General features: G+C 36.7%; 3 protein-coding genes across 8 annotated transcripts; all 3 read right to left on the bottom strand.

Annotated features, from left to right (window-relative positions):
* Nucleotides 1-87: 87 nt before the first annotated feature.
* On the bottom strand, nt 88-3,334 carry LOC107645985 (Pyridoxal phosphate (PLP)-dependent transferases superfamily protein). Its single transcript, XM_016350153.3, has 2 exons — nt 1,621-3,334; nt 88-367 (listed from the first exon to the last, which is right to left on the bottom strand). The coding sequence occupies exon 1, from the start codon at nt 2,996-2,998 to the stop codon at nt 1,625-1,627; it is 1,374 nt and encodes a 457-aa protein (XP_016205639.3). The 5' UTR covers nt 2,999-3,334; the 3' UTR covers nt 88-367; nt 1,621-1,624.
* A 379-nt stretch (nt 3,335-3,713) lies between these two features.
* On the bottom strand, nt 3,714-10,988 carry LOC107645984 (tRNA (guanine(37)-N(1))-methyltransferase 2). Of its 6 annotated transcripts, none has more exons than XR_015885705.1 (13): nt 10,116-10,988; nt 8,643-8,799; nt 8,409-8,506; nt 8,122-8,226; nt 7,692-7,752; nt 7,363-7,438; nt 6,306-6,831; nt 6,106-6,225; nt 5,739-5,897; nt 5,450-5,556; nt 5,179-5,253; nt 4,869-5,072; nt 3,714-3,979 (listed from the first exon to the last, which is right to left on the bottom strand). XR_015885705.1 is itself a non-coding variant. In XM_088489419.1 (11 exons), exons 1-11 carry the CDS (start codon nt 8,741-8,743, stop codon nt 5,013-5,015), a joined length of 1,488 nt encoding a protein of 495 aa, XP_088345545.1. In that variant the 5' UTR covers nt 8,744-10,102; the 3' UTR covers nt 4,643-5,012. The 6 variants fall into 6 exon arrangements, 1 of the variants encoding a protein (XP_088345545.1); XR_015885707.1 differs by having other exon boundaries at nt 8,643-8,760; XR_015885706.1 differs by lacking the exon at nt 10,116-10,988 and adding an exon at nt 9,697-10,102.
* Nucleotides 10,989-24,080: 13,092 nt separating this feature from the next.
* Nucleotides 24,081-26,038, bottom strand: LOC110263156 (uncharacterized). The gene is made up of 5 exons (XM_088489604.1): nt 26,000-26,038; nt 25,813-25,911; nt 25,658-25,717; nt 25,230-25,351; nt 24,081-24,573 (listed from the first exon to the last, which is right to left on the bottom strand). Exons 2-5 carry the CDS (start codon nt 25,891-25,893, stop codon nt 24,384-24,386), a joined length of 453 nt encoding a protein of 150 aa, XP_088345730.1. The 5' UTR covers nt 25,894-25,911; nt 26,000-26,038; the 3' UTR covers nt 24,081-24,383.
* Nucleotides 26,039-26,306: the final 268 nt, after the last annotated feature.

Below are 26,306 nucleotides of genomic sequence, written 5' to 3'. Positions count from 1 at the left end.
AACATGACCTACGATCAAATCCCCACAGCTTCATCAATGGTGGAGAAATGAACATGGCATGGTAGATATACAGTGGAAAAATTGGCATTGAGCTAAACTTAAAACTTCAATTGGCATAGTGAAGGTCAAAAGCATCAAACCATCTGAGAATCAGGATTATATTTACAATGATCAATACATGACCTCATCAACATTGAAGTTAATCCCCAGGGAACGATGCAGCAAAGCAAAGATGAACATTTTCTGCAGTTTCTCTACACAACCTGGAGTTCATGGTACCGAAACCATTACAACAAATCCAGCTCGTGAGCAGCCGCAGAACCATCCAGTTTTATTCGTCATAAAACTACTTTGAAGCTTTTACTAACTGCAAATAAGCAGCATATTGCTCTAAATAAGAAACAAGTAGAATCATAACAAATCCCCTAAACCCTAATGGTATGTATGTAAGTAGTTATGAATGTATTATGATTTTCGGGTGAAAAGGAAGGAAGTGAAGGTTTGAAGAATCAAATGATCTATAAGATTTAGACCCTAAACCATTACCTTCCATTCCTTTCCCTTGAAAATAAAAACTTGCAAACAAACCCCATCTGAATGACAAATGTTGTATGCAGATAAACATAATAAATTGCATGAACTTTTCCAGACAGTTTTAAATGAATCTGCTCTCTTTATTAAAATCTCCTCTATATAGTGTGTCAGCAGTGTCATAATTGAACTTCTTGGTATTTTCTTTAATTATACACAAGAAAAGTTAAAAACATAGAATAGTAGCTCTTTTCAGTAATGCTTCCCCAAGACAAGCATTCCTGTTTAAGAACTGGTTTCAATAGATAAGTACACAGCAGAAATTATCTATGGTAAATTTAATCATTCTGCAGAGTAAATTCTCAATATTCAATCCGAACAACCATATATATAATGAAAAATTCTGAAAATGAAAGATCAATCGTTTGATTGTTGCCCTACAAATTAAATATATACACAAAATTTGTCTCCTTTACTTTGAGAGGGAGGAAATAGGGTTAATCTATGGCATTTTTGAAGACTGACATAGAAAAACATCAGTGAAATTTGGTAACACGATTAGATTCATAAGGTATTCAAATTTAATAATCTACCTACACAATGGCTAATGAGAGAAATTAGTAACTGCCGTTAATTTCCTATTACTGGATAAAAAATAGAGGAATGCTAGAGGGTCATCAGTTAGCTATCAATGTTTAAAAGTATGGGATAAAACATGTTGTTTGATTACTAGACTAAAAGAACTAGACGAAAGGCATTGAGTTGATAGCTAAATGATAGCCAAAAACAATAAATTCTGATGGTCCCCTAACATTTCTCTAGAAAATAATGTAAATCTATGATGTCTCTAATGCTTAACAGGCAGCGTTCAAACATATAAACTATAAGGAAGCATGAGCTCAGCTTTGATGCTGCAATGCTGTCAAAATTAAACATTAGTGATTCAAAAACCGTTAGACTCAGCGGATTTCATCATCTGCTAAATGAGCCAGCAGCATCAGAATTATACATCCAATGCAACTTCAAAATTTGCAACCATTTATTAACAAAAAATGAATGTATTGTTTAAAGCAAAGCAGAGGAGCACACCTCTTTAGCCTGAAAGGAGAGCACAGGTAAAACCATTATTGACAAGTTGGTTAACTGCATCCCTGAACTTGTGATAGTCATCAACTTTGTTGTAGACTTGATGAGAAATCCGGGCATATCCAGTTACACACCCGACTTCGCCATCTCTCGGCGGCCGATAGTATATAGGGACTTCAACCCCAAACTGTTCCCTTAAATGCACCCTTAACCCAAGAGCATCATCATCACAAGCAATCCCCAAAGAAGTAGGCAAACCCACCATGATCATGCTACCGCACATATCCGGAGGACTCCCAAGGTGCGTCCCCCATGATTGGGCAAGCATTTCCCCCATCTCCACAACAGCATCATGGTTCCTCTTCTTGATCCCTTCGATTCCCCCTTGGAACCGATTCACGAATTCCAAAGCAGCAGGAACCACCAATTGGGCACTATAGTCCCTGGTCCCAATCCAAGCACTCTCCACAGCCAAGCCATTGCCGTATTCATGAGACACCACAGGGTGGTGCAATTCAGAACCCCCCTTAGGGATTTTCCTTGTATACAAAAACGCAATGGAAGGAGGGCAAAAGAACCACTTATGCAAATTGCTGGTATAAAAATCAGCACCAATCTCTTCCATATCAACATCAACACACCCAATTGAATGTGCAGCATCAATAAAAACCTTTTCAACCCCTTCCTCCCTACAAATCTGAACCAATTCCTTCACCGGAATCACCACACACGGCATCGAAGTAACGTGATCTATAACGGCTAACCTGATCCTCTTTCCCTCACTCTTTCCTCTCTCCAATGCTTTTCTAAACTCTCTAACGATTTCTTCGTTGGAAGCGACGGGGAAAGGGAGGGGTACCTCGATGACGTGGCCTCCGGCGCGGGTGACGTAGGCCTCCATGGACTTTTTGACGGCGCCGTAAGCGTAATGGAGCATGAGGACAACGTCGCCCTTCTGGAAGGTTCCTTCGTGGAAGGACCAAGCGGTGTGCTGGAGGACGATGGCGGCGGCGGTGGTGGCGTTGTCGACGATGGAGATCTCATCGACGTGTTTGGCGTTGACGAGGTCCTTGATAATGGTGCGGGATTGGAGGATCCCTTTCTTGAGTTCGTTGAAGTAGAAGTTGTCGGGCTGGCGGAGGTAGTGGAGCTGGGAGCGGTGCTGGGCGGCGATGACGGAGGCGGGACAGCAGCCGAAGCTGCCGTTGTTGATGCGGGCGACGGAGGGGTCGTGGTGGGAGAATTCCTCGTGAATCTCGGCGGGAGTGATGAAGGATGATGATAAGAGCTTAGGCTTCTTGGATGGTTGGGAAATGGTGGAGGCGCCGTTGAGGTGGTGAGTGTGGATGTGGTTGTGATTGTTGGTGGTGGGAGAATCCATTGGTGGAGAGAGGGTAGGGTTTTGGAGATGAGAAGTGACAGTAGAATAGGAACACCACCATATGCGTGAAGAAAGATATTAGAGAAGAACGTGATGAGTCAGAGATTACCCAGTTATTATTCTTCTTTTATTATTGTTTCTCCATTAATAATTTTGGCGGGTCCTGACTCACGTGACATCGCGCGTGTGTCGACTGTTGCTTGTTCTTGTTTCTGATCATTCCAATTGCAAGCTCGAGCTATGCCATGCGTTATGCGTAGGAAATGTGATCATCTACGTGGAAGTGTGGAACTCAACTCGCAAAATTACTTCAACATCAACACGGCAGCTATGTTGAGTTCATCTGGAACACTTACTACGCCTAAATGCATGCATCAACACAACACTTTGGTTACATGCTAAAAACTATGCATTCATTTGTTTTATCATTATTAGATTAGATACTCAAATGAACGTAGACTTTCGAACACTTTTGAAATTTATTTTTCATGTCAGCATCAGATTTTTTTTTTAAAATTATATATCATATCACTAATTTTATTAAAATATTCTTATAACTTAATAAAAATAAAAATGATTTTTTTATTTAATTTAAAAAAAAAAAAAACTTAAATACCCTTTTTTATATATTAGACAAAAATTACCCTTTTAGATTAATCATTTAATTTTACCGTTTTAAAATTTAAATAATCTAAAAAATAAAAACAAAAACACATTTAATAAAATTATTTGTCTCTCCATAAATCTTAATAATCATTCATACCAAAAAAATTAAACAAATCTAAAAAATACTAAAAAAAATTATTTGTTCTTTGATTTGCTGGGTTTCTCACATATCCCTTCCCTTCATATCACTTTGTATCTCCCTCTCTTCTCTTCAATCTCTTCCCTTCATATCACTTTGTATCTCCCTCTCTTCTCTTCAATCTCGCCTCTCCTCTCTGGTAAAGAAGACAAAGAAGCTTCTTCCTCCACAGTGGCCTGCCAATTGCAACAATTAACGAATCAACAACTAATCATTAAAAGCATGCATGACATTTTGAATTGGAGCTTCTGATTAATAGACTAAGATAAACCAAGTATAAACTAGTCTACTTGTATAATCCACTATGTTCTCACATCTTTGATTTCTCCTTTCTTATTATTTTGCATTTTCATCTGAATCAATTGAGACCACTTAAATATTTAACCTGCTTCAAAATCTAATCCTCCATTAGCAGAGTATGCATACCAAGTAAGATTTAGTTATATATTTTTTCAGCCGAAAGAAATAAAGCAATATGAGATAATAAGATATTACTCCTTTTTGCTAGGCTTCTTTTCATCGGAGATAGTGGCTAAGATAAGTTGTGAAAGTTTTATTTGCTTAAACTTGATAATTACTCGTAATTTCTTTTCTTTTTTGGTCCTTGACAGCACATAATTCCAAATTGAGAGCAATAACTACCAAAGACAAAGCTGCATAGTATGGAGATAAGTGTTCTCATATAACTTCCAAGAACAAAAACTCCAACTTTCCTAATAATAAGAAAGGGCAATAGCGTTGGAAACACAACAGAGCATAATAATTAAGTAAAACACTGCCCGAACTTAAATCCCAACATTGTTTATCAAGCACAAAGGAAAGCTTGAGAACTTAAAGTAGGATGCTGTAAAATACTAACTCTCATATAACTGGGGAAATATCTACAGCTTTAATCATTGCTCAAAAACAGTCACCAATTCATCACAACATATGATTAGGCAAGCTAAGAACTTCTTTCTAGAAGAATCAACAAGCCCCTATAGTTAGTTAGTTAGTTAGTGTGTGTGTGTGTGTGTGTGTGTGTGAAGAGGGAAAAGAGGAAAAGGAAACAATTTGAAGAGTGACCTATTCCATTTTGCTGATTTTCACTTTTAACTACGCTTTTCTGAGTCAGATAGCATGGCATGGCCCTGTTACACCCGAAGAACTAGAGTAATAAATCACTCAAAGCTAATATCTCTTCAGCAGCATCAAGAAAGCATGCTCTTGTTATTGATCATCTTCCCTACAGCATGCTTCTGGCAACCTGAAGCTTAAACAAAACATTGCCTGCAAAGTAAACAGAAAAAGACCATGAATACAGATATTTTATAGTTTCTACAAACACAAATCAAATAGAAGAATAGCAGTGATCTATAGTACTGAATACTGATACCTTGTTTGGAGCTACATCCCTAACCCGATCAAATATTGGTTCTTGTATACAGGCACTCAAAGCAGACTCTACCACCTGCGAAATTAAGTTCAAAATTAACTGTCTAAGTGAAGTAAGAGTTTGATCAGTGTCCACTGAACTTCTTACAAAATCCAGGCTCCTAAGCCACCCGAATGGGCAAAACAAATACCACAAGTCAGTGAAATCATTGATATTCTTACCAAACATAGGAAAAAGAAAATGGGAAATACCATTAGTAGAAGGAACTCACAGCTATTATCGTCTCTGGAGTTTCAGTTGCTCTAATGAAGCAATAGCAGTGGACCCATGGTAGATTTCCTTTCCAATATTTCCTCTGGATTAATCCCCTAAATACATCTGGCAGAACATTTTTTTTAAGTCAGATATCTGCCAATAAATCTCAAAGATAATGAGAGTTTTTTGCAAAGCAAAGAATGAGTTACGAAACTCCTAGCATAGGAAGACAACAAGAGTCTTGCACGAAAGTTCCTTTAAAAAAATAAGTTACATTATGTCCAACGACATCACTCCATCTGTACCTAGAAACTGAACAGCTGATGCTGGTAGGTTCATTATTACGTGGTCAATATGCTCCCAAGTTTTTGTGTCAGTGAACTCGGAACCTCTCATTCTCTTGTTTTGGCTTCCTCTTTTCCCACTACCTTCAAAGCTATCAGTTCCATGAGTCTTTCCATTCTCTGTAAACAAAAACAACTTTATCAGGCTTTAATTTCAATCTTACAGAGTATTTTGAATACTTTGTTTCTCACTAAGAAAGGGCACTGTTCAACAAGGTTAAATTTCTTTATTTCCAGAACAGAAATTGCAGAATTATTTTGAGACTATAAGATCAGGTAGCCACTGTACTAGTGATATCCTGGGGTGTCACAGTGGTATCAAGAATACCTTCATGGGAACTACTAGAAGATCTCTTAGCAGAAGTTACAGATGTATCATCATGCTTTGATGAACATTCTACATCCTCTAAACTGTTGTTATTGTGATCTCCTATGCCCTTTCTATCAACTGCAAGAAAAATATCAGTGTTAGGTAACATGTTAAGATATCAAACCAGTATTTGCAGTTATATCCTGTAAAGATATTACCAATTAGCAAGGCAGTTTCTACACTTGTTTCAACATCATCTTTTGTGTTGCATGACTCACATGTATTCAGACTTGGAACATTACATTCTAATTTAACCTCAGAAGTTGGCACCTCCATCAGCTGGGAGATGAATTTTCTAGCATCTGTGTTGTATGCATATATGCGATCTTCGACCTTGTTGACTTTAGCATTGATCCTCAGATAGTGAATGCTATCTGGATTCAAATCATTTGCATAGACTAGGCATCCTTTTTGGGCTGCAGGAATTGCAAAAGGACCTATACCCGCAAACATATCGCAAATGATCTCTCCAGGTTGGAACAGAGAAACCAATCTTTTATGTTCATGTTCCAATCTAGAATTCCAATAAACCAAACTGTAATCAAGCTTAAAAGTGGCACCATATTGCTTCACTTCTGTAACCATATCATGTTCTCCTGCTAAAACTTCAAATTCTGGAACACGAAATTCATTTGTAATAGTTCCCACTTTATTAACAACGGTTTTGATTCTTGGATAGTTTTTCTGCATAAATAGCTAAAACATGAACAATAATAGGAGAAATATGTATAAATAAAACAATATGCTTGACACTATAAAGACCGAGTTTGTGGATGAATAACTGAATGGACGTCTATGTCACAAAGGCCATGCCATTCAAACATACAAACAGACATTATTGTATTATCCATTGTTGGTAAAAATAAAAATTCAGTTTGCTTCATATAAGCATGAAGCAACACAGAGATATGAAGACAGCAGCAATAAAATAAGGCCATCACATCCAATAGAACAGAGGATTCAAAGCCTACTTTTCAAAATAGAAAAATGTTACCTAGAAAGGATGCATCATAAATTTCATAACTTTGATACTGCAGCAAGCATTATGTTCATATACCTAAACAAAAGTATCTAACAAAAGTGCTATTCCCAAAGAAGATGAAAAGGGCAGAAGTATCTAACAATTAAGTGTAACTATTTCATCTAGTGGATGTAAATAGAAAAAGTAACTGAAAAGTAAAAGCTAAAACTAAAGCCGGAAGTAAGAAAACATACATCAAAAATAACCTTTGCAATAACATCTTTGTAGGGAAGTAATTCCTCGTGTAAGTTTAAATGGGCAATTTGACCTGCATTAGTAGGACAAATGTTAGCTTAGCATTAGTGACTGACCAACTAATAAAATTTAAGAAGTTACAACCCCACCCTGAAAGAATAAATGTTTAACAACTAAAAAAGAATATGCTTTTAGCTCATTTCAAAGAACATGCAAAATTGGATGGATATACACACATCAAAGAACAGTAGAATCAGAATCAGAATCATTATAGTAATATAGCCATACAAGAAGATACCAGGGAAAAAAATGAAATAAATACTTAACTATTGTTTCAAAGGATGAGGGAACCTCAAATCCAGCAGGCAGTATCTGCTTAAGCACGTGATCTATCAACAAAGATATTTGTCAGGTGGTCATAAACATGAGCAGGAAGAAAGAAAGGGGCAACATATAAAACAATTCAATCATTACAAAGAGAGCATCGTATGAATGCTGATCCTGTGAAAACATTACCTAGCATAAATGTAAAAGTGCATGTTTTTCAGAAATCAGATCGGAAAGGAAAGAATTGGTCCATGCAAACTTGGTATGCCAATACTTAAGAGATGATATTTGATAGCGAATTTGAAGTACAAAAAATTTTAATTGTTTAATATCTGATTAATGTAGTCCTAATAAAGAGTTTTTTGAACCATGGCCCATGTAATAATTGCCATAGCCTATGCAGCATGCTTCAAGAGAACAGTGGCACTCACCAGCACTCCAATATGAATACCCTAATGTTAATGAGTAAGGCACAACTTCAATCTCACACAAGCCCTTAAGCTCATCGAGTTTTTCCTTCGGAATATCGGATAAATCTGCTCCACATCCAAATCAAGTCAGCAATAAGAAGTTCACCAAAATTCATTATTAGATAGTGCAAAACAAATACAATTCATAATCATTTTTCATGAACACAAATTATATATATTCACAAGCTCATACCTAAACATCAGTGCAGAATTTCAACTCATTCATTGCCTAAAACATAGATTCATACCTTGGTTCTGAACTTTCTCGGAGAGAATAATGTAACGGTTTTTACGAGATGTCAGGTCCTCAGTGATGGGTTTAACCCGGGGCTTATCAAGCATGTAACTGCACAATCACAACGAACCAAACTCAAATTCTAATTTGGAATATAAAAAAGCTGCAAAACGTACAAATACACAAACACAAAAAACACACACACACACACACAAATGAAGAGACAGAGAGAGAATTGGGGGAATACCCATTGAGTATTCGAGTGGCGAGTTTGCAATGTTGGCAAGGAATTCGAAGCACCCAAAGCTTCAAGTGGACATCAAACTCACTCTCATCCAACAACATCATGCAGTTCCAAGATTAAGCTTGATGAATATAAGTGGTAGAATAAAATCAAGCTTTATCTAAAGACAGAAACACCAGACTTAGACGCCCTAATAAAATTATTGCACCAAACACCCTCGTTGCCCATTAACAATGAGAGATTAAATAGGACAGGATGAAAAGAACAACATAACCAAGGTTCTGAAAACCGAACCGGTCATTGAACCGTTCTAGTTACTGGTTTATTTGTCCAACCGGTTCAACCGTAGTTCAACCGAAATAACCGCATTTATAATAAAATAATAAATAAAATAACTAACAGCAAGGTTCCCATATTAACTAACAACAATTATTCAAAATTTGTTACAATAAAGAATAAAACCATAGAAAGATGTATTATCTTCTACATTCCAATCAAAGGAAATACCTAATATGTTTTTTTTTCCAAAGTAAAAAATAGAAAATAAATTAGAGAAAGAGCGAGAGACTATTCCACGCCACCGTTTCACAGTAACTTCACAACTGTTTTGTTTGCAAAACAAGGTCATTTACAACATGAACTAATACTAGAAAGAAAATGAAAGCTTTCATAGCCAACTAGACAGAATTGCTTGCATATTTAGAAAAGAGTAATCACCCAAATTTTGGTTCAAAAGAAACAATTTGGTTTTCAAAAGTATATACATTGTTCTATCTGACATATCTCTAAAAGAAAAGAAACGAATAAACTACTCTACTTACTAGTTACTACCATATGTCACAAAATTTGATGCCTTCTATCTACCAATATGCAACAATAACTAACAAAGGCTATGGGATCAAAGGCATACAGATCACTACGACTTAGTGAGGAATATGAAAGAATATATTCACACATCAACAAACAAAATTTCGACATTCAATTTAAAAAAGAAACTGAAAAGTTAATTTCTAAAGTGGGTCACAAGATTTACATCCATAATCATCACAGGGCCAACCTTAGAGAGAAGGTCCAAGCATGGTGGTAGAATCTCTTTGGAAGCAGGGATTGAGCCATACTAAACCAATAGGAGCAGTTTTAACATGGTAGGTTTAACATGGCAGGAGCAGTTTTAGCATGGCAGGTTTTCATCTTCCACTCAATGAACAATTTATTAAATCAACAACAGCAAAACACAATATAACAATCAAAAGGTCAAGAACAACACCAAAATAATAATTTATCAAATTAACAAATTAAGAAAAAGATCAATTAAAACTGAATCAAAATAACAAGAACAATTAAAATTTTAAACTACAGCAAACCAACAACAAAATAAGAACTAGAAAAACATACTAATAATGAAAACAACAATAAAATAAAACAATAACTGAATAATTAATACAAGAAAGAATAAGAAGAAGGAAAAAAAATCACCCTAGGATGGAGCAGTCCTGGAATTCAAACAGTACAGGGAGAGGGAGGGGCTTTAAAACGCGACAGAAATGGCTGAACGGAGGCTGAACAACGGCGGAACGGTGGCTGAAAGGCGGCGGAACAGAGGCTCGAACACGCGGCGTAGAGGGCTGAGCAGAGGGCTAAGCAGCTCGAACAAGGGCAGAGCAAGAGTTGGCCAAAAAGGGCAGAACAAGGGTTGGCCAAAAAACAGAGGCAGAAGCTTGAACAAAAACGAGGCTGCCGCGCGGCGAACAAGGGCGACGTTGAGCCGAAGCTGTAGCAATGCGGACGGCGGCGGTGGCTGGACGTTGAAGAACGGCGACGAGATGGAGGGCTGCTTCGGTGCTTCCTCCAAGCTGCGTTCGAGTTCTCTTCTCTGCCGGAAGCTCGAGGTGGAGACTGGAGACGTGAGAACTGACTACTGAGAGCGAGAGGTGAGAGTGGAGGGCTGGAGGATCGATAGTGGGTCAGAGGGGTGAGTGGGTCTGTGGGTGACTCATTGACTAGGGTTCCTTTCAGCTGCTGAAAGGAAAACGCAGCGTTTTTTTGCCAAATTTCAAAAACCGACTGGGTCACGGTTCGATTCAACAGTCTAGTTTCTGGCCGGTTTGGCGATCCAACTTCAATTTTTAAATTTGATGGTTTTGTCTTCTGTCCAAACCGTGTTTGCCAACAGTTTTTGTTTCGATCGGTTCAAACCAATTTTCAAAATATTGAACATAACAGATAGGGACACATTGTGCACCTTTCACAGCGAGAACAAAAGAGGCTCTTGCAACAGCGGTGGCGACGCTATGACTCTGCAAAAACGAAGAAGAATAACGGACTAACTGTAGAGACGTGAAGAGATGGAGTCCGAGGCTATTCTAAGGCTTTTACATTTTGTGTTTCTTTAATTAAAAAAAACGGCGTATTAATTCTGGGCCATGCTTATAGTCTGCTTCCAAAATTTTAAAAAACACTATAAAATTTAATAATTGAATATTATCCTAAAATTTTATTAAAATATATAAAAAAATAAATATAATTTTGTATATATTTTATTTTATTTTTTAATTCTTTTAATTTTATAAAAAAATTTAAATTTTATTTTTTATTTTTATTTATTATTTTTTTATAAAAATTTTAAAAAAATACTAAAACATAAAAATGCAAACTAAATATTCTCAATCTTTTATTAAAACGTCGTTTATTGAGAAAATAAAATTCATAAAGCTTAAAATTTTTGTACTCAATTAGCATTAATTAAGGTTTTAAAAATCAAACTATTCACCAAACTACTCTAACTACTAATTTATTAGTTTAATAATTTAATTAATTTAACAAGAGACGATTTATTCAACTCTTTTACAATATCCTACTATAGGAAGTAAATGGAAAATCTAGAACGCTCTCTTAGGATTCCTCCACAAGTGGAGGATCTTATGCAAAGAAGTACTGAAAAGGTCAAAAGCCGTGATGAAGTTGATCTAAATCAACCCAGAAAAAGTATGGATATGAGTGTAGAAAATATCCCTGAGATCATACCTACTCTTAAGGCATCCTACAAGGACTCATTATTGACTCCAGCTGGTCCCATGGTTGAGGCTCTTGATGATGTTGATGAAGATGCATCGGACCCCGAAGACCGGTGGTACAAGTATGAAGAGGAGGTGCCGAAAGGAGATAAGCCCTTTAATCCATGTCCGGTGATCCATGTTTCTAAAGAAGAATTTGACGAATGGTACAAACCTTGGCACGCGGCGTTGATCGTTAAAGTCATGGGGAAGAGAGTCCATCTTGAAATTCTGGAACAACGTCTCAATAGAGATTAGGTCAGAAAAGGTAAGATCAATGTTATTGATATGGATCGTGATTATTATCTTGTTCATTTTTCAGAGGAGGAAGACTATTCACATGCACTTACTGGAGGACCATGGATGATCGTGGGCCACTACCTTATTGTCCAAAGATGGAGACCTTTCTTCCTCTCATCCGAAAATGTAGTCAAAAAAATTGCAGCATGGATCCGTATTCCTAATCTACCTATTGAATTATAATCATCGTTTTCTATCAAGAGTTGGTTCTGCTATCGAAACCATGTTAAAGATTGATCGTACAACGTCTATTCACTCTCGCGGAAAATTTGCTAGAATATGCGTGGAAATCGATCAAAAAAGCTGGTGCCCAAAATCTCTGTCCCAGAAACTACTCTCAATATTGAGTATGAAGGTTTACACCTCATCTGTTTCTCTTGTGGAAGATATGGTCATAGGGCAGAACATTGCCTTGAATCCCCTGTTAGTAATGACAACAATCACCATGAAAATAACACCGCGGAAGAGATGGGAGGAATAGAAGTTAACACCGTCGCTGAGATGAAAGGTACTGAAACAACTCAGGTTTCCGGTGTTGATCATGAACCAAGCAACAATCAAGGAGTAGTTTCGGAATTAAATCTTTCAAAAAAAATAACCAAAACCCGCCAGAATTTGGCCCGTGGATGTTGGTAAGAAGGCAAGTAAGAAGGAAACATGAAAATAGTGCGGCGAGAATTAAGGGATCATCCTTAAATAAGGAAACTCACACTAGTATGGAAAGGAAGAATACTAATAACAGCCAACCCATGGAGAATGGTTCCAGATTTGATGCTTTAAATGAGGAAGATTTTGAAGACATTAATGTGGAGCATAATAACGTGATGCATGAAGAGCCTTCCCATTGTGAAGACATGCATATTGGGCTAAAAGAAAAAGATATCCAAAAAGCCCACAAGAATCAAATTGTGGTGAACCATATTCAAAGAAAAATCCTCAGGCCAGGAGCAGGAAAAAATTCACAAGCTAACAAAAAAGGGCCTTCTTCAAAAAATGGGCCTAACCCTTCAAATAAGATTGCCAAAAATAAAAATAAGGTAGGAGATCCATCAACTAGTTTGAATGATAAGTCAAAGGAGCTTGCTATGGTGCCACGTTTTGCTTCCAGAAATAACGAAAAAGAGGCCATGGAAAGAGAGATGTTGAAAGATTTGAGGAGAATCCAAAAGGAGCAAAGGGAGGCTTCGAAACTTCAAAGATGGCAAAAAACTTTCTAGAAACCTTTGTGGTTAGAAACAATTTTCTCAATCAAAACCCCTTTTTTCGGCAAGATGAGGAGACGTCAGAGATGGGGGAAGGGGGCCAGAAAAGTAAGATGCTGCTAGATAAGCCACCAAATATCCACATAGGTGAATCCAGCATGCACCATATGGAAGGAGTTCGGATTAATCCGGAAAGGATCAATGCTACCGGAAGGGTTAACACCCAGGAGTAAGGTGGGTCTCTAATAACTTCTTTTTTTTTTTCTCATCCTTGTTTATAATGAATTTGATTGTCTGGAATTGTAGAGGTGTGGGCTGTAAATCCTTTCCTACCCTTATTAGAGAGATTAAAAAAGAGTATGAAGCAACTTTTATTGTTCTTTTAGAGACCCATGTCAGTGGTGACAGAGAACATAAAATTAGAAAAAAATTGGGTTTGACAGGTGTTTTATTAAAGAGGCGAGAGGCTTTTCGGGTGGTATATGGTGCCTATGGGATACTGGAGCCTGGAAGGTTGATATTCTACACCACCATATGCAATTTATACACATGAAGATAACTGGGAGAGACATTGCGCCTTGGACTTTTACTGCTGTGTATGGTAGTCCAAATAGAAATTTTCGCAAGGAGCTCTGGAATTATTTATGCGCTCTAAATACATGTAATAGTATGCCTTGGTGTTTGTTAGGGGACTTCAATGCTATACTCCATGATTTTGAGAGGAAAGGGGGTTCCACTGATAATAATCGAAGAGCATGCCCTGACTTCCGAAACTGCCTTTCTGAATGTGGCCTGATTGATCTCGGGTATTCTGGGTAGCCTTTTACTTGGAAAAGAGGAAGTCTAGTAGAAAGGTTAGATCAGAGTTTGAGCAATCTTGATTGGCATATTCTGTTTCCAGATGCCAGAATTAAGCATCTCCCTATGTTTAAATTTGACCACTGCCTCCTTCTCCTCCAGCTGCTCCTACTACTCCTCCAAATAGAAGGAGGAGGCCTTTTAGATTCTTGGCGGCGTGGCTAACACATCCTGACTTTGAGAATATGGTGCGTACAAATTGGAAGATTCAAAACTTTTGGGCTAATGGAGTTAATGATTTTCAGGAGACCCTCAAGACTTGGAATCATAATGTCTTTGGAAATATCCAAAGAAGTAAAAGTAAGATTCTTAGGCGGCTTCAAGGCATAACTTCGAACCTCAATTCTAACAGCAACCGTTTCCTTGAAGAACTTCAAGAGAGACTTTGGAAAGAATATGAGAATATTCTCAATCAAGAAGAGATACTTTGGTACCAAAAAGCAAGATGCAAATGGATTGACATGGGAGATAGAAATACTAAATATTTTTCACGGATCAACCATGGCTCGAAGAAGAAGAAATAAAATTGTATCCTTACAAAATGATGATGGTGTTTGGATTTCTGATTTATCCATTCTTGAAAATATGGCTACATCCTTATATTCTTGCCTTTTTTTTATAACTTACTAGATTATCCTTTTATTCTTAATAATGGTTTTCCTACCTTGTCTAATGATGATATGTAGCGTATTGGTAGCTTTGTGATGCCTCAAGAAATTAAAAATGTTGTCTTTAGCATGAGCAGCCTCAAAGCCCCCGGGAGAGATGGCATTCAAGCAATCTTCTACCAAAGTAAATGGAACATAGTGGGACTAGATCTATGCAGGCTAGTTGAAAATATATTCAGGAACCCTCAGGACATTGGCAAGCTCAATGAGACCTTGATAACGCTAATCACTATGGTTGAGCCGGTCACGAACCTCAAGTAGATGAGACCCATCAGTTTATGCAATGTGTCGTATAAAATTATTACCAAAATCCTGACAAATAGGCTTCGACAGGTTATGGAAAAATTGGTAAAGCCTACTCAGGCAAGCTTTGTCCCTGGAAGACACACCTCAGACAATATTATCATCACCCAGGAAGTTATCCACTCCATGCGAGGCAAAAAAGGCATGAAAGGATGGATGGCTATTAAAATTGATCTGGAAAAAGCATATGACAGAATTAAATGGAGTTTCATCAGGGACACTCTTTCGGACATTGGCTTACCTCTGCTCTTTATTAACTTGGTCTGCAATTGTATCACAACTGCAAAAATGAGGGTTCTATGGAATGGAGAGGCCTTAGAGGAGTTCATCCCCTCTAGAAGGATCCGGCAAGGTGACCTCCTTTTCCCCTATATTTTTGTGCTCTGTATAGAAAGGTTATCCCAACTTATTAGCGCAACTTGTGATCATCAATTTTGGAAACCTATCAAGCTAAATAAAGACGGGCCGGCCTTATCTCATCTATGTTTTGCTGATGACTTGATTTTGTTCGCGGAGGCGGATGTGCGACAAGCAGAAATTATTAATAAAGTGCTGGAAGAATTTTGTAAAAGTTCTGGTAAAAAGTTGACAACGAAAAGACACGAATTTTCTTCTCTAATAATGTGGGTCATACTATAAGAGAGGAGATTAGCAACACTTTAAATTTTTCTAGGACTGATGATTTGGGTAAATATCTTGGGGTTCCTATATTACATTCCAAAGTTTCTAAGGATACATACAAGAATGTCATTAACAAGATGAATTCTTGACTCAACAACTGGAAAGCCTCTGTCCTGTCTCTAGCAGGAAGAACAACTTTGGTGAAATCTGTTCTTTTTTCTCTTCTTAGTTATACTATGCAAACTGCTATTTTACCCACATATACTTGTAATTTGATTGATCGTAAATGCAGGAATTTTCTTTGGAGCGACACAGAGCAGACCAAGAAAGTTCATCTCCTAAGTTGGGATAGGATCAACAAACCAAAGGTCTCGGGGGGCCTAGGATTGAAACATGCTAAGGATGTTAATCACTCCTTTATGATGAAATTAGGATGGGGTCTTGTTGCAAATAAAGACTCCCTTTGGGCCAGAGTGCTAAGATCCAAGTACAAGTGCGGTAGTGACATCCTCTCGAGAGTCAATAGGAAGAGTAGCATGTCAAATCTGTGGAAAGGGATTGTATCCGCTTGGCATGATGTCGAAAAGAACTCTATTTGGCATATCGGAGATGGATCTCAAATTAAATTTTGGGAGCACAATTGGGTGCCTAATTTGGACAGCTTGCAACAACACACCACTCAGGTAATTTTTCTTGGTGAATTAGAATCATCTCTAATAGACTTCCTTAATGTGTCAGGGGCATGGGATGAAGATAAGCTAAAGGAATGGCTTCCAGAGTCAATGGTTACAAGGATCATGGCCATGGCACCCCCATCTCCGTGGAAAGAAGCGGATTGCATTGCTTGGGCAAACACACATGACGGGTGTTTCAGCCTGAAATCGACCTACAAGTCTATCACTGAGGTTCAGTCTCCTCCAGATCGAGTTTTCAAACTTATCTGGAATTGGAAAGGTCCAGAACATATCCGCACCTTTCTCTGGTTAGTTGCTCACCAAGCAATCCTAATGAATACAGAGAGAGCAAGAAGACATTTAACTAACACAGCTGATTGTCCAAGATGCAACAATGCCAAAGAAACAACTTTACATGTATTGAGAGATTGTCCCTTTGCTAAGGATGTTTGGTATCGGCTTCTAAGACAAAGAGGAATACATGATTTCTTCAACCTGAATACTAGGGATTGAATTTGCAGCAACATTTCAGAGAAGGATGAGTGGTATTTGCTTGTTTGGAGTAGCCATCTCAGCTCTTTGGTTCTCGCGTAATAAGTTAATCTTTGAAGGAAAGCATATTCAACTAGCCACTGTCTCCCTGTCAATAAAAGCTAGAAGTGAAGAGATCATAAATCTTGAGACTCAATGGTCTCACCACAAGAATCAGCAGGTGAGATCCGAGCGTCTAATTCGGTGGAACCCCCTCCAGAACATTACCTCAAACTAAATGTTGATGGGTCTTTGTATGCCCAAAATAGCAATGCAACTTGTGGAGGTGTGTTTAGAGACCACCTAGGCATATTTGTGATGGGTTTCTCTTGCAATATTAGAAATTTCTCTATAACTCATGTTGAGTTATGGGCTGTTATTAAAGGACTTCAAATTGCAAATGCAAATGGGTTTCAAAAAATTGTAGTGGAGTCAGACTCTTGGACGGCAATTAACTTCATAAAAGAAGGTTGTTCTTCTGTCCACCCGTGCAACATGCTCATTGATGATATTAGGATTCTTGCCCGACGTCTTCAAAATGTAGTGTGGAATCATACTCTTCGTGAAGGAAATATGGTAGCAGATTTACTTGCTAAGAAAGGACAAGATCTTTCTGTTAGTTTGTGTTTTTTGTTTTGGGACTTTGCCCTCTCTTTCCACCAAAAAAAATAATTTAATTAATTTAATTGTAGTTCAACTATAATAACAATTTATAATGTATAAATTAGTTTTATTTATCATGTGCTCTAAGAACATAGGTTAAGATTACAAATTGAAATTTTTTTTATTAAAAATACAAAAAACTTAGATTTTCAATGCATTTGTTTTATATCTATTAAATAAAAAAATTAAAACCTTCTATTAATGATATGTTTATCATGTATAAAATTGCTTACTAATTTCTTCATGTTAGTGTTAATCTACGCCCTCTCCATATATGCAACAGAACTCAGTTTGAAATGGACTTTGGAGGCTGAAAATTCAAAATAAAATAAAAAATTTTATCCAAAAAGCACTACATGAGAGTCTGTTCATGATGGAGAAGCTACACCAACGATTCCCAACCACAACTACTATTTGCCCGTGCTGCAAACAAGTTGAATCGGTCTGCCATTGCCTCGTGGAATGTCAAACTGTAGCACGCCTTGAGCACCGTCGTGCCTCTTCCGACTGTACCTGGCACCTTCTTTGATTGGTGGTTCAGATTAATGGTTGCGCTAAATAGAGATGCAGAGAGAAGGAAGAAGCTTGACATAGCGGCGATTATTTGCTGGGGATGCTGGAAATCCAAAAACCTCATCACTTTTGAGAAAATGCAGACACCGACGGTGAAGATTTGGACAGTTGCAGCAAAATTAGCGCATGAATTGGATGGAGAAATGCAAATTTTGGAGACCCTTGACCAACGGAGTGATAACTTGGTTGTAATTGGATCGCGTCTCAAGTGTACTCTTCAAGTTGTTAGCATTTTCTTTATTCCTAATGTTGAATGTTAATGGGAGATTCCCAATTCTTTAGTTCGTTCCTGTTTGAACACTCTATTCATTTGCCTTTTAATGAATGACTTTTACCTTTGAAAAAAAAAATGGTAAGTTTATCATGTGCTCTAAAGACACATATTAGCTAAATCCTATATAAAATATGGAGTTAAATCCCAAATTGATCCCTGAGATTCACGAAATGTACCGATTTGGTCCTGACTTCCTAATTGCACTACTTATGTTATCGAGATTGAAAAAAAATACACCAAGTTGGTCCTTTTCCATTTTTCCGTCTAAGCTGCTTTTCGGCGAGAGTGTCCTGGCAAATGATTGCTAGGCTGGAGTGGCTAACGGTTACATGACATGGAAATTGAAAGTGTTTAACCCAATGTGGTCCCGATCCCCTTTTAACCCTAACTACAGAAGTAGCGCACCCAAGTTGCTATGCTGGTTAGAATGATGGTTGGACGTGCAAATGAAGGAGACTGGAGTTTTATTCGATCAACGACAAGGACGTCAAGTCGGAGTAGAGCCTCGCGAGTGCCAGAGCGGTGTGGGTGTAGGAAACGTCCTGTGCTCCGATGGTCTGGAACGGATACCCACCCAAATAAATCCTTCTTCGGATGCTCGAATTACAACGTGAGTGCGTCTTTAAGAATTGTTGTCGAGTTTTTTTATGCTAACTGTTAAATTTGCTGCTAACAGAGTAATGAAAAAAGATGGTGTAAATTTTTTCGATGGGCAGGCGTTGTAGAAGATGATAATGGGAAATTGAAAAGCGCTACAGCATATAACAATGAAGAAGTGAGCGTCAGTTTTGCTTTGAGGATCGGCAATTTGGAGGCTGAATTAAGGACCCATAAAATATATAATACAAATGTTAGGATTGCTGCTTTTTTTTCTTTGTTAGTTGTTGTCTTAGTTGTGAATTGTGATGGTAAAAATGCAACAATTGTGTTTGAAAGTATTTGTTTATGAATTTACGGGCACTCCTTGGATTATTGGTGTGGTTTGTGTAGATAGATTACAAAAATAATAACCAAACTGAATGAATAGAACAAGTAAACTGATAGCAGATTTTAATTATAATTAATACATTGTCAATGTAACACACTGTCAATAGACCACATAATGATAAACACTATAATACAGCCACCAGAAAGAAACACAAGAAGATCTCCAAGTTTAAAGGATTCTAAAGTATTTACTACCAAAAGTAAAGAACCATACAGTCTGGTTATGTACTATTCTTGAACGGAAATAACCCAAAAAAAAAACTAATTCTCAAATTCCATATGTAATCAAACATCAGCAACTAGTACATCCAATTATTTAGTGGTTTTCTTCCTTGGTGCTTTGAATCCTATAGTTGGAACAAACTTCAGAAAATTTGCTAATCTAAAAGATGTTGCTGCACTTGTTCCTTGCATGGGATCAACAGAAGCAGTTACTGGTAGTGGTGAGTTCCTCCTTTTAGTTGGTAATTTATGTAGCCTTTTTGTTGTTGGTGGTTGTGCCTGAGTAAAGTTAGGAAACTAGTTTGAATTAGTGTGAACAAGGAGCAATGACAAAAAAGTAAAAAACAAATGGTAGGAAGAATTTTTACCTCGTCTTGTGTTCCACCATAGTTTGGTTGGGATAAGTCAATCTCGGTAGCTTGGGGTGCAGCCACTGGTGGTGAAAAGTTGTCTGTAACAGCCACATGAGGAGGATTTTAGATACCTGCACTAGGAGGAGCTTTAACCACTTGGGGTGCTTCATTGGCAGTGTTGCTTGCTTCAGCTGCAGGTGTACTCCCAGTAGGAGACAAAGAAGCTTTCTCGGTAAAGAAGACAAAGAAGCTTCCTTCACGGCGCCTTGCCAAGGTCACTGCAGCTTTCGCGCGCGCCTCATCCAGCCGAGGAGAAGCATCAGAGAGCGTCACCATCTTGTGCGTTCCAGAGAGCGTCACCGTCTTTCTCGTTCTTCATCACCGTCATAAGCCTCTCCCTTCTAGTAATTCCATCCCTGTGATTTTTGTGATTTTAATTATTATAGCATTGTTGTGATTTTTGTAATTAATGTAATTTGATTTAATTTCTGTGATTTTATATTAGTTGTTGTTAATTTTGACAAAATGAAAAACTTAAGTATCAATGTGAAAGATTGTTGCTGGAGCTTCTGGGGTTGCTATTTTGCCTGGAATTGGGGTCTCATTAAGGGAAGTATTAATTAATTGTGTATTGACTCCTATTCAAGCGATTTCAATGGTAATTGAATATTTGGATGAGCTTATTTTGCTTTCTTGAAAAGAAAAAGGAAAAAGAAAAAGAAAAAAAGAAAAAGAAAAAAGAATCATATTTTTTAATTAACAGATATGATGAAAAGAAGCTTTGATTAAAAAAAGAAAAAAGGAACTGATTGTAGGAGTTCTTTAAGCTATCTAAAGTCTATAGCTTACTTTAGCATATTAGAAGAATCATGTTAGTTTATTCATTTATTTTTTTAATGAACTCTATTCGGCATCTTTGATCCGAGAAGAGCAAGCAAATACAACATTAAAATTTACATTATATGAACAAGCTTTCATCAAATCAACCATTTATATATTGAAACAGTATATGGTTTTGATTGGAATTGAGTCTCACTGATGTGATAGTGGAAACTATGTCTTATATGAACAATAAAAGATAGAAAATAAATTAAATGATATATTGATCTGCATAAAGCCATAAACTCAAGAGTCTATAGTTCAAATACAAATTCATTCCCAATTTCTCTGAATTCTTGCAAAACAATGAACTGCTTGTGTATTATTCCCTCTCATTTTCCCATCTATGCTCATCACTTCACCCCAGTTCTCATTTGGCTATGCTCTGAACTTAACAGAATGAACATTCATTTTATTTCAGATTTTGGCTTATTAACAATGTGTATTAGTCTTTACTTGTCTTCCCCTTAACATAGTTTATTATGTTTTGATGTTTCTTCATGTGTCGTTTAGGAAAAGAAAATTTAAAAGCTGACTAATTTTATGGTTCTCCAGGTCTTTTGCTGATGGATTTCCAAATACTTTTATAGAAAATGCAGAAGAGCTCCGAGGTCAACACATTGCTTTTCTGTGAGAAAGACTTTGAATTCAGAACTGTGGCATGCTTGTGCTGGCCCTCTTGTCTCTTTGCCTCAAGTGGGAAGTCTTGTTCATTACTTTCCCCAGGAACATAGTGAGCAGGTACATCTCTTCTTGTGATAAAATTTTCAGATAACTCTTTTTAAAATTTACTTCGTTAATACATAATTGCATATAGCTTTCCTTATGAATGTCTCTGTATGGCCTCTTATATGCATTCAGGATTTGTCTTAGGTTCTTCTTTGGCAAGTTAGCAATAACATAACACATAGCTAGGACCTGTATTTTTTAGTGATGCAGAATTATACAGTTCCCTGGTTTCTTTCTTTATTTCTTTTTGGTCTAATTAATCAATAAATCTGAAGTCATTCAATTTTTTGGGTGTTTTACTAATTCAGATTGCAGCATGGAATTGGTTTAGGTCCTACGTACTGGTACTTCCTAATATAAGACACATTGTCAATAATTTATTTTAGTATCTTTCTCATCCTAGTGTTCCTATATTGCTATTGTCATTCTTTGGGTATCTGCTTGTCAGGAAATGTTCAAGCTTAGTATTTCTTTATGATGCTATTTCATTCATTTTTCTCCAATTTTATGCACTATTAATAAATAATAATCGTGAATTTAGTTTATGGTGAATCAAGTCTTTTAAAGTTTTGCTAGTTGATCATTGTTCTTTTATTCTAGTTAAGGCTTTACAAACATTAAAGAAGGCTTTGGGGCTTCCTTCCAGGTATGGGTGGAATGGTGATCCTTGTGTTCCTCAACAACATCCATGGATTGGAGCAGACTGCCAGCTAAACAAGAGTAGCAGCAAATGGCTCATTGATGGACTGTAATTTCTTATTATCCTTATTCTTAGGTTTTTATTATACATTTTGTTGTACAGACCATTTAGTGGCATCTTAGCTTAATGGTTACCTGCTTATTCCATGCAGTCTTTTCTTTTTTGTTACAAAACCAAATATCATTTCTTTTTTTCCCCTTTACCACATAGCTCCTTAAGTAACAAATTAGAAGCCAATGGTTATAGGTGTCTCTGCCCACACAAAACTTACAATCAGATCCTGTTAATTTATTTTGGTTTTCAGACAATGTTTTCCTAAATCATTTGGGAAGTTTAAGTTTTGGTTTGCTTTGCTTTGCTTTGGTTTATGAAAACATCCCTTTCTATGTTCCATTTTTGAACGTCCATATCAACTCCACTCTGCACTTGACAAAGAAGTTTGTACCACTAGGGCATGATGCCATTATGTTCATGTTGAAAACTCAAAATGAATATTTAATCTCAATATTATTTGTTATTTCATGTTGTTTCTGTTGATGAACAGTGGTCTTGACAATCAAGATCTAAAGGGCTTCTTGCTAGATGACATATCCAGACTACACAATCTACAAACCCTGTGAGATAAGTAGATTATTTTGCGTTTAAGGCAAAGTTATTGTGTACCCGTATTTCAGATTTGTTGAGTTGATCCTATTTTCATAGTTCATAAAACACATGGTATAATTCCAATGTGTAATTCTCATGTTCAACACTGTTGAGTTGGAAATCAGTAAAAATGTATAAAATCCATGGGGAAAGATATTCTTTATATGATATATTCATGATGCTGTTTTTTTTTTCCAATGGTAGTGGATAATCTTTGTCAAGAAATTACTCCCATTTGTAAAAGCTAACCAAGGTTGAAACTAGCCTAAGAAGGTATTAGGGAAGTTGAGGCCATCACTTGAGTAAATTGAAACTTTGGAATTAGGGAGATCAAGGGGATCTTTGAAACATCCCATGAACATTCTATTCTCATTGGCAGTAATACATGCATTGTATTAATTCTTGTTAGAATTCTGGTCTAGTTAAATCATGTTGAAAGGTGGAATGGTTGCTTCTAGTATTGTAGAAAGTTCATGATAGGCTCTCTCAGCATTCAAGAGAACACAAAGTCAGCGAATTATCAAAGCACCTCATCTAGAGCATTAAAAAATAGAATTTAATAACTAAAGGTAAAAATATAAGCAAATACAATATTTTAGTGAAACTGCATAAATAAAGATAAAATTTTGGAACAAGGAAAAAGCATAGTTCTCCAACAGAGAATTGTCTATCCGAAATTTGTCCACCAGAAAAACAACAATCTGTCGGAAGTGCTGAGGATCTTTTGCAATAGCTGCATGAACATCGAGAACTAGTATTACAACCTGTTTGATTTTTTTAATTAAAAAAAGGAAGATGAATCACTGATAATTCCAGTAAATTTCCTATTCCAGAAAGCAAAATTTTGGTGTATTAAAATGAATTTACCTTTAGTATGAATGCAATCTATATCCTGCAGTATGAACATAGTAGTGTTACCATGCGCTATCTGGTGACTAGAAGATCGTGCGATCCTAAACTCCTGTTAAAAAATAGAAACCAAACAAATTTTTCAGTACACCTTTCAAAGAACAAATAGAGACTAACCTTAAGGGAATGATGAATACCAACACATCTCTTGACAAGAATTTAAAGCAGCAACATTCATTGTATAGACTGCGAGTTTAAGTGGTGGTGTTTTGTTTAAGAGTATGTAGTATTAACTCTTGACAAGAATCTTTTCAGTATTTTGACAGTTAAAATAACTAAAAATATATTTTAACTCTTATCTTCTTCAGTAGAGGTGTCATCTTCCTCATTCGGTCTAGCTTTGTAATGGGATCCTCAGTACCGCCAGTGCCTCCATCCATCATAGCTGTTGTGCCAGCACCATCAATATCAGAACTAAAGCCACCTCTTACATCATGGTCATGATCTGCACTGGTGAACTCTTGTGTATTTTGGCATTCTTGACTTCTCACCTCACAGTCGTGCTTCTCAGTGACACTAGCTTCATTGCTTGAGGTTTTTACTTGATCTCTGTTATGCTTCAGTGTAGATGCAGTTCATCCTGCCTTTGTAGCATTTTTGCTATAGTATCCTGACTCTTCTCTCTCTTCCAGGGGTTCCACCGATCACTCCATCCATATCTACAGAAGTATTCTCGTAATTCTCTTCGTTTTCAAGAGTTCTCTGCATAGCCTTTAATTGCTCCTGTTGCTTAGCAAAGAGTACTTGCATCTCCTCAGTAGTGGAATAAAATGCATGTAGTTGTATTTCCCTGCATGACATCAATGAGCTTCAGTGGCAAAATCAAAGCATAATGCAGGTGTAGATGTTGCCTCATAAAGTTAAAGTGCCAATCAGCATTTAATACAAACAGTGCATCGCTGCAGCATGTTAACCAACATGGACTCCTAAACAAAGCTGATTAACTTAGCATGAATGACATATCCAACAGATGAATACTAGGATCTGCAATTTTTACTGCAATGACATTGTTGAGTAGTCCATTCTAATAAATACAACAAAAACTATTCAGCCGTGGTCCTACTTTTATTTAGGCTCAATTGCTTTGCTAATTGCTTTCATATTCTTTTAGATGTTTATACATCCTTTATTCTTCATATTTTCAGGATAGCTAAAATCCATTCAGAATCTATGATAGTAATGTTCACATAACCATAATATACACACTAGTGATAATTCTAATTAAGAAGTCATAGAATTCCCGCTCCTGTCTATTTTAATCACCAATTTAAGAAAAAATGTTATATGTAAACTGTAAAGCAAGCCAAAGAATTACAATATTCAAGTAAAGTAGCCCATGCTTCGATGTCCTCTAATATTTTTTTCTACATACAGATTCATTCTTACATAACTTTCAAACTACAGTTGTTCGGTGATCATATTAAACAGAAACAACTTGTTCCTTACCAAAGCATAAGTCTTTCCTTGGCACCTTTTAATCTCCTCCTCTCAAAATCTAGATCCTGCATTGTGGCATTTATCTCAAGCTTAAGAATAGAAACTTTATCCCATGCTTCTTCTCGAGCTTCCTGCTAACAACAGCAACAAATATTTTCAGTTTCACATAAAGAAACTTCACCACCAAAAAGAAAAATAAGAGCTAAAAATAAATAAATAAAAAGATAGAAGAGAATAGGGGGGATATTGAATTAGAAAGATGAAGCAACTTATTAATTAGAATTTCTCAGTCTAGCAACATATAAATAAGATACTGTCACTCTGAAGTCTCACGGAAATAAGTCATTAACAGTAACAGCAATCGGTGGAAAGCAGACATCATTAAACAAACACCTTTATACAAAAACATTCTTGGAACATGAAATTCCGATTTCTACCTTTTCACTGTCAAGCTCTTTGCTTAATCTTCTTGTTTCCTCTTCAAGTTCTTCTATTTTCTGCTCTATGAATTTGCATTTTCGATCAGCGAGATAGTAACCAAATCCAAAATATGAAAATGGGACATAATACACACACAAAACCATATGATTACCTTTGTTTGATTTGCAGTGGTCAGCTTCTCCTCATGCAATTCAGTTTTCAACTGGCGAACCTCATTATCAAACACAACCATCTTTTGCCTAGTATCCTCCTACAACAAAATGGAACGAAGGCACAAACCTATTTATGAAATACACAAGTTATCGGCCATTGTAGGCTAAACATAAGCAAAACCATACCAGTTTGGACCTTAAGGTTTCAACTAACAAACACCTTTCTCTCTCTAACTCCTACAACATACAGAAAGAATGACAGCTTATAAGCTTCAAAAGCAAAGGGAGTACAGTTTTTTACTTTAGCGACAAAACCTTCAAATAGTAAAAAGTTTTTCATACTACTTAGACAAAGATTTAAAGGCATGCATAACAAGATAATAAGACAAACAACTTTGACCAAGCGCGTATCTAAAACTAGTTAAGGAGATGGATAGGCTAAACTTATTAATCACCTAAGCAGAGCAATGATATTGGAATATTTAACAGCACA

Source organism: Arachis ipaensis, chromosome B6 (assembly GCF_059453495.1).
Source record: "Arachis ipaensis isolate K30076 ecotype BB chromosome B6, ASM5945349v1, whole genome shotgun sequence".
Lineage (NCBI taxonomy): Eukaryota > Viridiplantae > Streptophyta > Magnoliopsida > Fabales > Fabaceae > Arachis > Arachis ipaensis.
Note: the sequence above shows the minus strand (reverse complement) of the source record. Positions and strands in the feature narration are given on the sequence as shown.

Excerpts from the sequence above, each read along its gene's own strand:
- LOC110263156 (XM_088489604.1), bottom strand. The coding sequence starts at position 25,893 with ATGGTTGTGTTTGATAATGAGGTTCGCCAGTTGAAAACTGAATTGCAT. Across the intron at positions 25,718-25,812 it reads CCACTGCAAATCAAACAAAG|AAAATAGAAGAACTTGAAGA; the intron begins GTAATCATATGG and ends TTCATAGAGCAG. Across the intron at positions 25,352-25,657 it reads AAGAGCTTGACAGTGAAAAG|GAAGCTCGAGAAGAAGCATG; the intron begins GTAGAAATCGGA and ends TGTTGTTAGCAG.
- LOC107645985 (XM_016350153.3), bottom strand. The coding sequence starts at position 2,998 with ATGGATTCTCCCACCACCAACAATCACAACCACATCCACACTCACCAC.
- LOC107645984 (XM_088489419.1), bottom strand. The coding sequence starts at position 8,743 with ATGATGTTGTTGGATGAGAGTGAGTTTGATGTCCACTTGAAGCTTTGG. Across the intron at positions 6,226-6,305 it reads AGAAACTGCCTTGCTAATTG|TTGATAGAAAGGGCATAGGA; the intron begins GTAATATCTTTA and ends TTTTTCTTGCAG. Across the intron at positions 5,557-5,738 it reads ATCAGCTGTTCAGTTTCTAG|ATGTATTTAGGGGATTAATC; the intron begins GTACAGATGGAG and ends ATGTTCTGCCAG.